The sequence below is a fragment of the Papilio machaon genome, chromosome 10 (genome assembly GCF_912999745.1).
Source record: "Papilio machaon chromosome 10, ilPapMach1.1, whole genome shotgun sequence".
NCBI lineage: Eukaryota > Metazoa > Arthropoda > Insecta > Lepidoptera > Papilionidae > Papilio > Papilio machaon.
The window spans coordinates 1,002,798-1,018,589 of record NC_059995.1 but is presented as its reverse complement, the minus strand read 5'-3'; the positions used below and the strand labels follow the sequence as shown (position 1 = coordinate 1,018,589).

Here is a 15,792-nt window from a genome sequence, read left to right as displayed (position 1 = left end):
ATTTTATGAGCAATAATGTTATTTTTCAACATTGCTTTATATTAAAAAATGTAGTTAATCTCAAAATCATGAGAAATCATAGATAACTAACTTTCGACTGCTCAAACATAGTGTAATTTAATTATTTACACAATGCACTAATTTTAGTTAAACAATAAAATAAAAAGATAGTCTTTTGACTTGTGCGAATCAAAGTAAAGTAGGATAATTTTGTAAAATAAAATCAATTATCTAAACAAAAAATTTATGACTGTTAAACGCAATGCGACATTTTATCACGCATCAGCGGTCGCGGTTGCGCTCAATTTGTCGTGTCGGCGCTTTACAACCGCGCGCCTAAGCAAATGTTTCGCGCCGAATGAATCAAATGTACCGTGCAACATAAAGCGCTTTTACTCGCTGTGTGCGCTGAATTGTACATTCTCAGCAATACAAATACGTGATGTAATAAAGCTAAAGTCGTAATCTGATTCTTAAATCATCTTACGTGGTTTAAATCGAATAATAAATCGTATATTATATTAAAAATTAGATAAAAAGGATAAGTACATATTTTTGTTACTTAAGAATTCAACCATTAATAGATGATTTTCTCTGAAATCTTAGGTATCATAAAATTTGATTGTTGATATCAAGCGTAATCCTAGAAAAATAATATTAACCTTTTGTTTACGTTTTCATCTTTATTGAAGATTTCAGGTCTATGAATTAGGTATATTAAGAAAAACATCTATGTTTGGAGAAATTACCAGAATAACATATGTAAGTATTTTTCCTCTAAACCTTCATAATTGAGAGAAATGATTTATATTTAGGATTGCAATAACATACGTCCCCAATTACAAAGGGGTAAAAAAAACACGTAATCTCTCACAAAAACTCTCTTAATTTCACTTTTCAATTAATGTTTGACCGGCGGGGCCGACGGACCAGACGGGTGCAATTTCACGGGACAGCAAATAATTTAAACGTAACATAAATACGCGTAGCTTTGTGGATTTTGGCTTGAAACGCCACACACTATTTTATTAGCAGATTTTCGACAACTATTAATATCACGCTATATTGGCTTGCGGCTAACAAATCTGCAGGTTATGTTACCTATTTGTTACGCTCGTTTACTTTAGTTACATTGCCCAAAATTTAACAATAAATATAATGCAATTTAAATAAAAAAAATACATTTAATATTTCAGAATTAACCCTTATTTGTATAAAGTGGATATGCACTTATTAAGCAATGTTAACGCGCCTCAGAACATTGCGTTTCGATATCAACCGATAAACCTATGCATTATTATTTTTTCGAGAGAATGAGTTTTTTCAGCAAGGGGAACAATAACTTATATATCTTTATATATTGATTAAAATCTATCAATAACAGTAACAAATTCGTAGGAGTATACGGAATCATCATCATAGCTCACTATACGAGCTGAGGGGCTCTGAGCCTACCCTAAGTTAGCAGTGACTAGCCCGTAGTCAACCACGCTGGCCGAGTGCGGGTTGACTTCACACATATCTGAATTTCTTCTCAGATATGTGCAGTTTGCATCCCGATGTTTTCCTTCACCGTCAGAACGTCGGATAAATGTACGTATGTAATTCGAAACTCGAGAAACACATTGGTACATGCCGGAATTCGAACCTAGGACGTACAGATTGCAAGTCAAGTGCTTAACCCCCAAGCCACCGACGTTCTATAGCCACCGACGCTCACTGAGTGTACGGAATAGTATAATTTAATGTATCAGGACCAAATAACAGAGTAGTATGGAGTTCGCCGGACTTCTGCTGCGGTTTGCGGTTTGTAGAATTCTACCACATGTTCTCACATAGCATGTTGTTATGTAAATCAGGGTCTATTAGCTACAACTGTCGTTTGTTTTATAAAGAGTAAAGGCATTTAGTTAAAATATTATTTACACTAAATCTAGTTTTAGTACCCTACTTACAGGAGCTTAAAATTAGTGCTAACTTTACCTATTTAGTATCTTACAAGTTTTTACAAGTCAAGTTTGATGATTGACAAGATATTGTAATTCAATCTTTCTTCTACTTAAAAAAAATGAAGATCTTAATAAAAGGCAACAAGCTCTTACCTTTTTTCCTGACGTAGGTACTTAATACAAAAGAAAGAAAAGAAAGAAAGAAAAAACATTTATTGCCACACAAAGAATATAAAAATGAAAAAAAAGAAAAGTTTGAACGTACATTGCAAGAAAGATTGATCTTGGATATTACCAAGTGCGAGAAACAAACGCTGTGGACCACTAACACAAGCAATCTTTCTCCAGTCTCATCTATAAATCTATGCAAAAACTCGCGTCGGCGTCGGCCTCACTTCACTGAATAATATTCAGGAATAATATCTTAGTTTTCTTACAATTGAAAGATCATAGAATAAATCAAAATTTGGATTAAATTTCCCAGCAGATTCGAACTCTAGTTTTAAGTTTGTTTGAAGTCTATAGTTAATTTAACTTAGTATTTATAAATTTACTAGCTGTCGCCCGCGACTCCGTCCGCGCGCAGTTAAAAAAAAACTAAATGGGGGGGGTTTATGAAAAATAGATGTTGGCCGATTCTCATAGATACCGGATAAGCACAAAAAATTTTATATTATTTTATTATAGAATTTTATATATTAGATTCTCGTGTCACAGTTTTCGTTCCCGTACTCCTCCGAAACGGCTTGACCGATTCTCATGAAATTTTGTGAGCATATTCAGTAGGTCTGAGAATCGGCCAACATCTATTTTTCATTTTTTTTTTAACTGCGCGCGGACGGAGTTGCGGGCGACAGCTAGTTTTATAATAATAATAATAACTGCTTTAATAATAATAACTGCTTTATTTATATATTATATATTATAATTTATATATTAGATATTTCGTTTTCTCAGACCATTAGAAGGTTAATTTAATATGATACTTACCAATACTAAAAAATCAAAAAGGTAAAATTCACATAAACTTACATAGAAAAGGAAACACGACACAATGCAATAAGTACAAGATGGCTACTTTAGTTTCATTATTGCCCACTCGGCCAGTTAATTTGATCGCACTATATTATATGCAATGCAATGTTTCTTATCATTTGCTGCTACAGTTATACGTGTCAATGAGTTCAATTTTATGTTGATACCATTACAAGTTCAAAGATAGAGAGATCCAATGAACTAAACCAAGGATTGGTTTGACATTTAAATCACAAGGCGATGAAATTCCTATTTCCGAGGTTTATGAGTTAATTTCATCGTTCAAAAAATTATATTCGATTCGAATTTTGTATTATTTAAATTCTTGAATGATTCGATTCAACTTTATAATCCAATATTCGTAAGTTTGAATTATTTGTACATCCCTAGTGTTGTTCTTCTTCCCCTAAGTAAATGAAATAATCAAATCAAATAACGTTTATATTTATTATTAATTTTATTTATGAAGTACTACTAATATTTATATATCACATTTCATAATAACCTACCTACAATCTAAAGTAGACTTACATTGTACATAAATAACTAAATTTTCCTACAGAGCCATTTTAAACCTCATCACTTATCCTAATCAGTTGCATACGCATCTGTTGACACGTAGAATACTCCTGTCGCGTTACCAGGATTTGAATAACCCGCAATTGTGACTTGATTCGCAGCACATTTGCCTTTAGAGAAATCTTTGTATGAATCACAAGCCCATGCTAGATACCAACCGGGATGATGGACTGTCTCCGACCAGAATTTAACACAAGCTTTGTGACTGCATTTGGCAGCTACAGATTCGCCGTACGCGGGTATGTAACCTTCATGGCAATCGGGTTGTTTTCTTCCTTTGTTGAAGAAGAAATCAATATCAGCTAGAACAGCTGTAGTTCCTAAACCACCAGCATTGCAATGGTATACTTCGACGTATTGCGCCACACCTGATCTTATTTGATTATCTATAAAGCTGTTAGAAAAGCAAGGACCAGCTGGATCGATGCCTGTGATCCTCCAAATCTTTTCTGAAGTCATATCGCTATAAGTAGTGCCGGCGTATCCAAGTATCTGAGCGCCCAAACTGTGTCCAATGCAATGCATGTTATTTGAAGGATAACCTTTGCTGTGTAGATCTGCCAAAAATGTCCCCAATCTTTTACCGATTGATGGGACAAAGGTTACAGATTTTTCATACACCTCCCTTCGTCCTCCATGTTTTGACGTATACGCGGAGTGATCTATAATAATTAGATAAGTATTTGGAACATCTTTAAATGTTTGTCTTATTGTTTCTTCGGTGTTCTTGTAAATATTGGATTTGTAACCCGGAACGAAGAATATTAGTTTCCTTGTGATGTCTAAACTGTATAGATTAGTTAAGCCATCTATAGCTTTGTCTATTTCGAATGTTGCGTTGAAATTGTTTTTGAAATCGTAAAAATAGACAACGACGTTACTAACATCGAGTACCGCTGTTTTGTTGATGTTGCCTGAAAATTAAAAAAATAGACTTAATTAAATTTAATTTAAATAAAGGTATCATAGTTCCTATTGGATTATAGACTTAAAATATATATATTTTTGGCAAAAACGATGAATTGTACAGTCAAGGACTTGACTAAAACCATAAATATTCTATTGATGATGATTTTTATTTCTTTTAACTTCTTACATTCACCTTCCTTCATTCTATATCTAATAATAGGTTGTTTAATTTAAAATCCAGTCTAATACATGTTTAAACTAACAAGTACAAGTACCTAATCAGAATTATATCTTACTTCTTACTAATATAAATGCGAATGTTTAGATGGATGGATGGATGTTTGTTTGAAGGTATCTCCGGAACGGCTGCAAGGATCTCGATGAAATTTTACACAGATGTAGATCATAGTGTGAAAGAACACATAGGCTTTATTAAGTCTTTTTTTTTTAATTTGGACGGAGTCGAGAGCGACAGCTAGTTGTTAATGTTTGTCATTTTTAATTAAATTAATGCCAAATTCAAAACTACACCTTGTGTCATAACATTAGATCAACATTGGACGTGAAATTGAGTAAATCTACGAATGATTTAATAAACATTTAATGAGTTTATAAACACTGTCCTTATATTTCAGTTTGTTAAATAACATCGTTTTATTCAACATCAACTTCATTTGTATTTAGAAAAGTGAACAAACGTAACGTTATAACTTAAATAAGTATTCTAGTATTAAAACAATAGATAGACTGATAATAATTTAAGCTCATTAAAGTGAAAGAAAAAACATTTGAAGATAATTTCAGTGTTTAAAAAAAATACTAGCTGTCGCCTGCGACTTCGTCCGCACAGATTAAAAAAAAACTTAATAAATAGCATATGTGTTCTTCCAGATTAAGTTATACATCTATGCCAAATTTCATTGAGATCCGTTGAGCCATTCTGGAGATATCTTCAAACAAACATCCATACATCCATCTAGCCATCCAAGCAATCGCATTTATAATATTAGTAAGATTATCGTATTCTTTTATATGTATCGAGTAGTGCTTTAACTATGAAATCAATTAATCAATTTTGTTTAACTAAAGTATATAATAATACTAGCTTTTACCCGCGACTCCGTCCGCGCGGAATAAAAAATAGAAAACGGGGTAAAAAATATCCTATGTCCGTTTCCTGGTTCTAAGCTACCTGCCCACCAATTTTCAGTCAAATCGATTCAGCCGTTCTTGAGTTATAAATAGTGTAACTAACACGACTTTCTTTTATATAAATAAGATGTTTGTTATAATGCACAAACATAATGTTACAAAATTAATTTCACGAATCCAATAAGCGTGAAACTTCATACATCCATTGTTACAAGTGACGACATAAACTAGCTTTTATTGTGTTCGCAGACTATATTTAAGGAACTAATATAAGAGAAGCTGTGGGCTTGTAATTATATACCGTGCATTGTACCCGTGTGTACATAAGGCTTTTAGTTTGCACGTCCTGTACAAGAGTACTTATGGGCTTAACGTGCCAACTCAAATACCGTGTACAACCCGTACTGATGAAGTCATTCAAAGTAGTTCGAATGCGAGGCCTTTGTCCTTCAGTCGTTGTACGCGATAAAGTTACGCATTTAAGCCGTGATCAGTGACCTAACGACGTCTATAACCATTCGATAGTATCGATAAAAACAGTCACCGTTACTTTTATCCGGATATGGAACAAAGACGAGATTTTTTTTTGGCCACAACCGAAATTTCTGTTTGCTTGATGTCCAAAAATTTACTAAATTAACAGTTTATTTCAAGTAAAAGAACGAGAGGGATGTTAATGTTTTTGTTTTCGTACAAGTGTTCGGGACGAGATTAATAGAAAAATCTACTAGTCTTCTAGTTATTTAAAAAAATAACAAAAAAATGGGACCCATCTGCAAGCACTTCCTTTCGATTAAAATAATTTTTATCAAAATCGGACCACCAGGGGCGGAGATTCGCAGTAACACACATAAAAAAAAACAGTCGAATTGATAACCTCCTTCTTTTTGAAGTCGGCTAATAAACATTTTCTTTAGCAAAAAAACAGAGACCTGGGCTAAGTAAGCGAAGTAAGTTAACGAAGTCAATAACTTCCTCAAAGAATTAAAGAAAATCTATTATTTACACACATCGTAAGAAGGTAGGGGAATTACTAGTAAGAGGAATATTACGAAATCTCGTGTCATTGTAAGTACATCCACAAGCTCCTAGCCTAATAAGTATGTTACAAGCGTCCACTGGAGGTGACTGTACTTGATCAAGTGTTTTTGTTTGAATTAAATTATGGATATAACATCTTATTTAATTATACGAAACTAATAATGATTTCTCTATGTTTATTTATACTCATACTTTGATCCAGAGAATTTAAAAAGAATATGTTTCCATTAAGAAGAGTATTTTATAATAATCTCAATATAAAAACATTATTTCCACATTTAATTTAGCCAATATATGATCTAAAATCACACTTATCAAATGTGTTTTTAATAAAAACAAGTCAGTAATCATACCAATGACCTCTGGCATATGAAAAGGTATAACCTAAAAATGTAAACAAATTAATAACATCTAAAAGTTAATTTTATTACTAATTATTCATAAACTAATATATAGATTAAAATGTACTTACAACTAATCCAATCGGAGTACAAAACAGCACGGAAAGGTCCCCAATTACAATAAACGGAAGATAAAATTATAGTAGCGAGAAGTGAACGGAGGAGAAACATCTTAACAATTTACAGTACGTCTAACTCCGTCAAAGAGTGTTATGACACTGACTAAATGAGAACACAAATGGCCTATGTAATCTGCGCAAACGCACCTTTCGCATCTTAATTTAATATAGTGTCTTCCCACGCCTCCGTTTGTGTATTTAATTCTAATATTTATTTTAATCAAGGCTTATTTTCTACATTTATATCAAAACTTGCGCGTGTTGATTGTGCTTGTATAAAACAAAGGTATATTATTTTTTATTCCAACGAGAATGTATTTATTTACTCCTGCGTATTGATGATAAAAGTTCAAAGTTTATTAACCATCAGGTAATTTATTAAGGCCTTCCAATTGTCTCTCAAAGCATTGACTTACGCGAGAATCTTTTAATCAAAATTTACCAAACATTATTTGTCCAACAAGACCGGTTGACATTACGTAAAAAATGACAATTTCAATGTTTTAAAATGTATCTTATTTTAATAGTATAAGGTTTAATTTCGTATCTGGCTATTCAAAATCGAGATTCAGGAACTAAATGTTGTCAACTTACTTTTTCCTTCCCTATCACTTTGTATTCAGAGATCTGAGTCACTGAATTAAAGTAGGTATAATTTTAGGAATGTTTTTGTTTTAAAATATGATAATAAAAACCCTAATTGGCTTTGATGGAGCTTAGAGGGTTAAGAACCTAACTTGGTAAATAAGTTTCCATGTATGGTGCCAAAGTTACAGTTATTTGCTAAATCTATATATATATAAAAGAAAGTCGTGTTAGTTACACTATTTATAACTCAAGATCGGTCGAACTGATTTAGCTGAAAATTGATGGGGAGGTAGCTTAGAACTAGGAGACGGACATAGGAACTTTTTTATCTTGTGTCCATTTTTTTTATTCCGCGCGGACGGAGTCGCGGGTAAAAGCTAGTAGATATTAAAAGGAATAAAGATTTGACGGAAGCTAGTTGGATACAGTAACAGTTGATAATATCACTTTGAAAATAAATAATAAAACAAAAGACGCAAGCGAAATAATCCATTTACGTAGTAGTAATTAAGTCGTTATCACCCCGATCCGATCTCAAAGTTTTTAATTGACTCCTCTCGCCCTGTCCACTTCACCCCTCCAACGTTCCACTTTGCGTCAGTTATCTTGATTCGTTAGGACCGATAATTACTTCATGAAATGTTGTTCCATAAAACAGAGATATTGGAAAATTAATATTTTATTGTACAATTGAAAGTGTTATTTATTTATTATTAATAACTTTGTCGACACAAAAGTTAAGATGCAATTTGTTTCTGAAATTTGTAAGGTTCGGATGTTCTTATTTTAGCTTTAGTCTCTCGTGAGGCGTCCTGTCCACCTTTCATATCCACTGTACAATAAATGTTACAGAAAATTCTCTTAGAAATAAAACAATTGTACATCCTTGAAATGCTGTTATTGAAATACAAAATAACTATATTTATACTAGCTGTCGCCCGCGACTCCGTCCGCGCACAGTTAAAAAATGGGGGGAGGGGTTATGAAAAATAGATGTTGGCCGATTCTCAGACCTACTCAATATGCTCACAAAATTTCATGAGAATCGGTCAAGCCGTTTCGGAGGAGTTCACGAACCCCGTGACACGAGAATTTTATATATTAGATTTTTTCGAAGTCTGTGCAATATTACATTTAAAATGAGTGGTTGACAGGGAAATATATTGATGGCTATTGATACAATTTCATGTCAAAACATGTTTGTCCAATAATTTCATTCATATAAAAATTCTCGGCGAATGTCAAAAAAAACAATACAAATATAGTTTCACATAAATCGTGTATTTCAGCTTCAAGAAAAGAAATATCAGAAATAGGCTGAAATATAATTATATGACAAAGTCTTCAGTCAAAGAAAATAATGGATAGTATTGTCGGAGAGATTGATCGCTCGAATTAGTACGTGACTTCGCTCAGCGGGAGATTTCTCTACGATACGAAACAAGTCGCTATGTGAAATATTGTACCTTTTTACATCAAAACATTTGATATGAATACTAGATAAAAAAATCTCTTTTTATTAGAAGATTTCTAGATTGATATGTTTTCTTTTACATCAATTAAAATAGCATGTTAAAAGCATAAATGCAAAAAAGAAGTATAAATTTATAAAACGCGGCTCTTTGTTAAAATACACTGAAAAACATGTAAAGTTACGATTTCATTATTAATAGTAACAATTCACCAAAAACTAATGTCCAAAAAAAACTACATAAGTGTCTTATTTATAGGTACTTTGGTTACATCTTTAAAATTAAAAAATACACTTAAATAATACTTCCAACTAAACAACACCATAAGTCTCAGTGGAAGCATAAAACAATCCCGTAGCATTACCGGGATTAGAATATCCAGCAATTGTGACGTCATTCCGGACACATCTACCCTTGGAAAACTTCTTATAAGAGTCACATTTCCAAGCCAAATACCAACCGGGATTATGTACTGTTTCAGCCCAATATCTAACACATGCTTTGTGACTGCATTTCGCTGCTTCGGAAGCGCCGTAACCTGGGATCAAACCTTCATGACAATCTGGTTGCTTCTTCCCATTATTGATGAAGACATCTGTATCAGCTAACACACTGGTCGTACCCAATTCACCGACATTACAGTGATATACTTCGACATACTGAGCAACACCTGATCTAAGTTGATCTTCTATTTGACTGTTTGAGAAACAAGGTCCGGCCGGATCGATCCCTGTTATCCGCCATATTTTTTCGCCTGTCAGTCTTATATACGTTGTCCCAGTGAAGCCGAGCATTTGAGCTCCTAGGCTGTGACCGATGCAATTTATTTTGTTTGAAGGGAAACCTTTTGTATGGATATCTACGAGTAACTTGCCTAATGCTCTTCCGAGATGATAAGTGTACAAGACAGATCTCTCATAACTATCTCGTACACCACCTTTTGAAGATGTGTAAGTTGAATGGTCTATTATGATCAGATATGTATCTAGATTGCTAAATGTTTGTCGTATTTTCTCTTCAGTCTTCTTGTAAATACTAGATTTGTATCCTGGGACGAAAAATATCAATTTCCTTTTGACGTCCAAAGTTTGATACTGAGATATGCCATCAATAAATTTATCTATTTTGTAGCTAATGTTTAGATTGTTTTTGAAATCGTAGAAGTAGATCATAGTGTCTTTTACATCGAGGTCTACTTGTTTGTTGTGGTCACCTGTTAAGAAAAAAAAAAACAAACCTATATTACTTAGGGCCAGTTATAAAGATCCTCTTACCTACACAGGACTTCTTACAAAAATAAACATTTATCATTTTACTAATATTAAAAATGCGAATGTTTAGATGGATGGATGGATGGATGTTTGTTTGAAGGTAACACTGGAAGGGCTCTATGGTTCTTGATGAAATTTGGCACAGATGTAGAACATAGTCTAGAAGGCTACTTATTAAGTTTTTATTTTAAATTTCGTGCCAACGAGGTCGCGGGCGATAGCTAGTTTTAAATAAACAAAAGACAAGAAGTTTTTTCAACTTACAAGTTATCAAATCATCATTATCAATATCACATCATTCATTCGTCGGCTATCGTTCTGAGTGGTGGTGTTGATACTTTTTTACACAAGTAACTGAGGTACTGAGGTAAAACTACAAACACATCTTTTGTCTTTGTCGTGAGCACGAATTAAGGACCGGCAGTGCGGCGTGTCTATCTCCGTCACACCTATACAAACGCACGTGAGTCTTAGAGATTTAATTATGTCGCTGCAACGAACACCGCCGGGTAAATTCGCATCCGACACGGATATACCCGCAACGTTAGACATCGGTTTTGTGAACAGTCGAAAACGTAAACAGCCCGACTGTGATGGAGCACAAACCTTAGATTGCATTGAGAGACTTTCAAAAACAATCAGCAATGAATTAACTAAAATAACATCGACCCTAACAGATATTAACAATAAGATGACAAAATTACAAAATGACAACATCAATATCAATAAATCCTTAGGTGAAACAAATGAGAGGTTGTCAGAAATTGAAAAATCGCTAAATTTCTTATCAGAAAGACAAGATGGCTTTGAAACTCGTCTGAAGGCCCTAGAAGGTCAGATTACTCGCACCCCTGATCTTACTATACAATTGGCTACAATCGAAAATAAAATTTCTTTAATGGAACAACAGGCCCGACAGTGTAATTTAGAGATATCTAATATTAAAGAACGGCGTGGCGAGAATCTAGTTCAAATAGTAGAAAACTTGGGTAACATCATCAAACAACCAATTAGGGCAGCTGACGTTGTAGCCGTTCATCGAGTCCCGCACGCTGACCAAAACAACAAGCGACCCAAAAATATAATCGTTAAATTCACCTCGAGGATACTTCGTGATAACTTCATCTCAGCATCGCGCACAACAAAAGGACTAAACTCAACTATGCTGTCCATAACTGGGTCGCCGGCGCCAGTGTATGTGAATGAACACCTTACGCTGAATAACAAAATTTTGTTTCGTCAATCTCGCGAGGCTGCGAAGAAACATGGCTTCAGGTACGTGTGGGTTAAGCACGGAGTCATTCTTGCACGGAAGACGGACACCTCCCCGGTTATCGCTATTCGAACAGAACAAGATATTGAAAAGTTCAAATAATTTTGTATTTAAAATGATTACTAGTATTTATATTGAGTTTATATGGGCTCGTCACTTTATAAATTACGTTAACATATTTAGTTGTAAGGAATACTTATACATATTTTATAGCATTATAAAAAACAACACTTTTTGTAACAGACTGTGGGACGCAAGTAGCTACCGCTTCGATTACTTGAGAATTAAAATAAGTTTAATATTATGTGTACTGTATTACGGTGAACTAGGAGGCTATTTTGTACTGTTATGTTTATTATTCCAACACTTCAATATACATTCTTTTCGCACGGCTAACAATAACATAAGGAAATTAATAGCTATGAAATACTTTAATTACACAATACTTATTTACAATAATTTACAAAAGCCATGACTAGTACTACATTATCTATATTTTATCAAAACTGCCGTGGCATACGAACCAAGTTAAATACTATTTATATGAATATTTTGTCGCATAACTATGACATTATTATTTTAACAGAGACGTGGCTACGAGAGGAGATAAGTAATAGTGAAATAATCGATGTAAGGTATGACGTGTTCCGCTGTGACAGGGATCATAACACGAGCGGGCGGCGCGACGGCGGTGGCGTGCTTGTGGCCGTACAACGCGAGCTACGCGCACGCCCCGCACAGGCCGCCCGCACGCGCCTCCGCCTTCAGCCCGCGCGCGCCTCTAGTAGATCACGTCCTCTTGGAATTAAAATCGGCGAACTACTCATTCATAATTAGCGCTGCATACATACCACCCAATTTAACTTCCGATGTCTATAGCAATCATTTCGATTTTTTGGCGGACGCGTTATTACTTAATCAGGTGGATAACTTCATTGTGGTGGGCGATTATAATTTACCGACCCTAGAATGGCGCGAATGTCATAAATGGATGGAGCCTATTGTTCACAGTGATTACTGCCGTTCAAATAAATGTTTAATTAACTTTCTTTCACTGCTTAATTGCCGACAAATTAATAATGTAAAAAATATTAAAAATAAAATCCTTGATCTCTTCATAACAAACGTAGGAGATAGCACACTCTCAGCTTCACCATTACCGTTAGTCGAACCCGATAAGTATCATCCTCCCTTTTATACATTTCTGACTATAAATAAATGTATAGTGCCTATGGCTACTAAACCGAAGACGCAATTTAATTTTAATAAAGCTAACTATACATTAATAAATTCAGACCTATCAGCGATCGACTGGGGGTCAATTCTAGATCATACAAACGCAGAAAATGCAGTTTCTCAATTTTACGAAAAGCTGCATCAAGTAATTAAAAGCCATGTGCCATACAAATTCATTAAGCCGTCTAAATACCCAATTTGGTTTTCAACGGCGTTAATTCACATCTTTAAAAATAAGAATAAAGCATGGTGCAAATGGAAAAAATATAAAAATAGATCTGATTACGAAACATTCTCTATATATATTCTCTATTCTCTATAGGTCACGCTTTCAACGCGAATCAAAAAAATGCTATAAAAAATATATTACAACAATCGAAGATAGTATTAAAAAGAACGTAAAATACTTTTGGACATATATAAATAAAAGAAAAAATAAGACAACTAAATCGGATATACCACAAAGTGTCTTCTATAAAAATAGTACGACAAGCAATCCCGAACAAGCAGCGAGTCTTTTCTCATCGTACTTCAAATCTGTCTTTGAGCCATCAAATGTTGATGATGATTATGAGGTCGTCCACATTCCTGATGATAACCATAATTCCGACCTAATTCTTAGTGATATAATAATATGTCCCAATGCAGTACTAAAAGAGCTTCGCTCACTGGACCTTACGAAAGGACCAGGCTTAGATAACATTCCTCCAATTTTTCTACAGAAAACTGCACTGAATATCTATAAACCTTTACATTATATTTTTAATTTATGTCTAAAAACCGGAGTTTTTCCCGCGATATGGAAATCCGCGCGTATAACACCAATATTTAAGAACGGCAATAAATCTGATATAGAAAATTATCGACCCATATCCCTTTTACCCATAATCTCTAAAATCTTTGAAAGGCTAGTTCACAACTGTATATACCCATCGCTCCATAAAATCATAATAAAACAACAACATGGTTTTGTTAAAGGTCGTTCAACAACAACTAACTTATTAATTTACACATCACATCTTTTTGATAATTTAGATGTAAATAAGCAAACCGATAGTATATATACTGATTTTCGTAAAGCTTTCGATCGAGTAGACCATAAAATACTACTAGAAAAACTCGCTTTTAACGGAATTCGTGGTAACCTATGGCGTTGGTTCAAATCCTATGTTACTAACCGAACTCAAAAAGTCATTGTCAATGGATGTCAATCTAATTTCGAAAATATCACATCTGGAGTACCTCAAGGTTCGATCTTAGGGCCCCTTATGTTTATCCTTTTCATTAATGATATACATTTATGTTTTCACTACTGCGATTTCTTACTTTACGCTGATGACCTAAAAGTTTTTCATACCATTAACAACATTGACAATCACTATCAAATACAACAAGACCTTGACCGCTTGTGTTCCTATTGTTTACAAAATAAGCTTGAACTCAATGTTGTTAAATGTAAAGCAATAACGTTTACTAAAAAGAGACATGTAAGCAAATTCAACTATAATTTGAATGGCATTACCTTAGAAAATGTTAATCATATTAGAGACCTGGGGGTTACCTTAGATAGTAAATTACACCTTGATCTGCACATTGACAACATTATAAACAAATCATTTAAAATGTACGGTTTTATCATGCGCGCGAGTTCAGAGTTTAAACGTCCATCTACTTACCTTTATTTATATAAAACCCTAGTTCGCTCACAACTTGAATATGCTGTGCCCATCTGGAACCCATATTATAATAAATATATCGAATCATTAGAAACGGTACAAAAAAAATATCTTCGTTGTCTAAACTATAAATGCTTCCATACATACTTACCTTATCAAGGCCTACTAGAAAAATTCAAATTACTACGTCTCGAATCTAGACGTGCTCAACATGAAGCGGTGCTGCTACACGATCTATGTCACAATAGATACGATTGTAGTTGTTTGATTAAAAGACTCTGTTACAAAGTGCCTACAAGGGCACATCCTAGAAAGGTATGTAAAGTATTTGCACTAACTCGGTGTCGTACAAATTCTGGCAAGAGATCACCACTTAACAGAATTGTAGACACATATAACTCCAATTTTAATAATATAGATATAATGCATGTTAATAAAAATAACTTTAAAAAAGAAATTGTAAAATCGTTGTCTAACTATTAATTATACATCTAACTATAAATTATATTATACAAAAACTATTAACAAACTAGAATACTACTACTCGAATGTTTTAGCTAAACCTAATTTTAAGAACAATATGTGGTGAACATTGTGGATGGCACATTTACTTAAGACTCTCCTTTGTGTATTTTATATTGTTTATTTTCTACTTTTTTGTGCTATTGTTAGTTTACCTCAATAAATGAAAAAAAAATGAAAAAAAAAAAAAAAAAAAATCAGAGTACAACAACGCTTGGAAAGGTCCCCAATCACTTTTTACGTTGACGAAAAAAGCACAAACTATCAAATAAAACGAAAACATTTTGATAACCTCTCGCACGTCCGACACTTTTGGATCTCAATTTACAAATGTGTTTCGTAATGAATCGTCTACACAAATCTACGTTTGAAGAATTAGGGACATTATGTCATAAGACATTCTGAAAACTACAAAAAAAGGATATCTGTACTTTTTTGAGAGTTTGCAGTGTATCGGCGTTATTTATCTTACTCCTTGCCATGCGAATGTTTAGATGGATGGATGGAATGATCGATAGATGTTTGTTTGAAGTTATCTCCAAAACGGATCAACGCATCTCGATGAAATT

General features: G+C 33.7%; 3 protein-coding genes across 3 annotated transcripts; 1 reads left to right on the top strand and 2 right to left on the bottom strand.

The window, feature by feature from the left end:
- Nucleotides 1–3,459: 3,459 nt before the first annotated feature.
- LOC106708001 (phospholipase A1 VesT1.02-like) lies at nucleotides 3,460–7,272 on the bottom strand. Its single transcript, XM_014499453.2, has 2 exons — nucleotides 7,138–7,272; nucleotides 3,460–4,477 (listed from the first exon to the last, which is right to left on the bottom strand). Exons 1-2 carry the CDS (start codon nucleotides 7,235–7,237, stop codon nucleotides 3,573–3,575), a joined length of 1,005 nt encoding a protein of 334 aa, XP_014354939.2. The 5' UTR covers nucleotides 7,238–7,272; the 3' UTR covers nucleotides 3,460–3,572.
- Nucleotides 7,273–9,486: 2,214 nt separating this feature from the next.
- On the bottom strand, nucleotides 9,487–10,811 carry LOC106708012 (lipase member H-like; the record flags this gene model as incomplete). The annotated part of the gene is made up of 2 exons (XM_014499463.2): nucleotides 9,487–10,458; nucleotides 10,781–10,811. Coding segments are annotated over 2 exons (933 nt in total), but the record flags the coding sequence as incomplete, so codon positions are not given.
- Nucleotides 10,812–11,000: 189 nt separating this feature from the next.
- On the top strand, nucleotides 11,001–12,626 carry LOC106711676. Its single transcript, XM_045679765.1, has 2 exons — nucleotides 11,001–11,791; nucleotides 12,449–12,626. The coding sequence occupies exons 1-2, from the start codon at nucleotides 11,001–11,003 to the stop codon at nucleotides 12,624–12,626; spliced, it is 969 nt and encodes a 322-aa protein (XP_045535721.1).
- The last annotated feature ends 3,166 nt before the right edge of the window (nucleotides 12,627–15,792 follow it).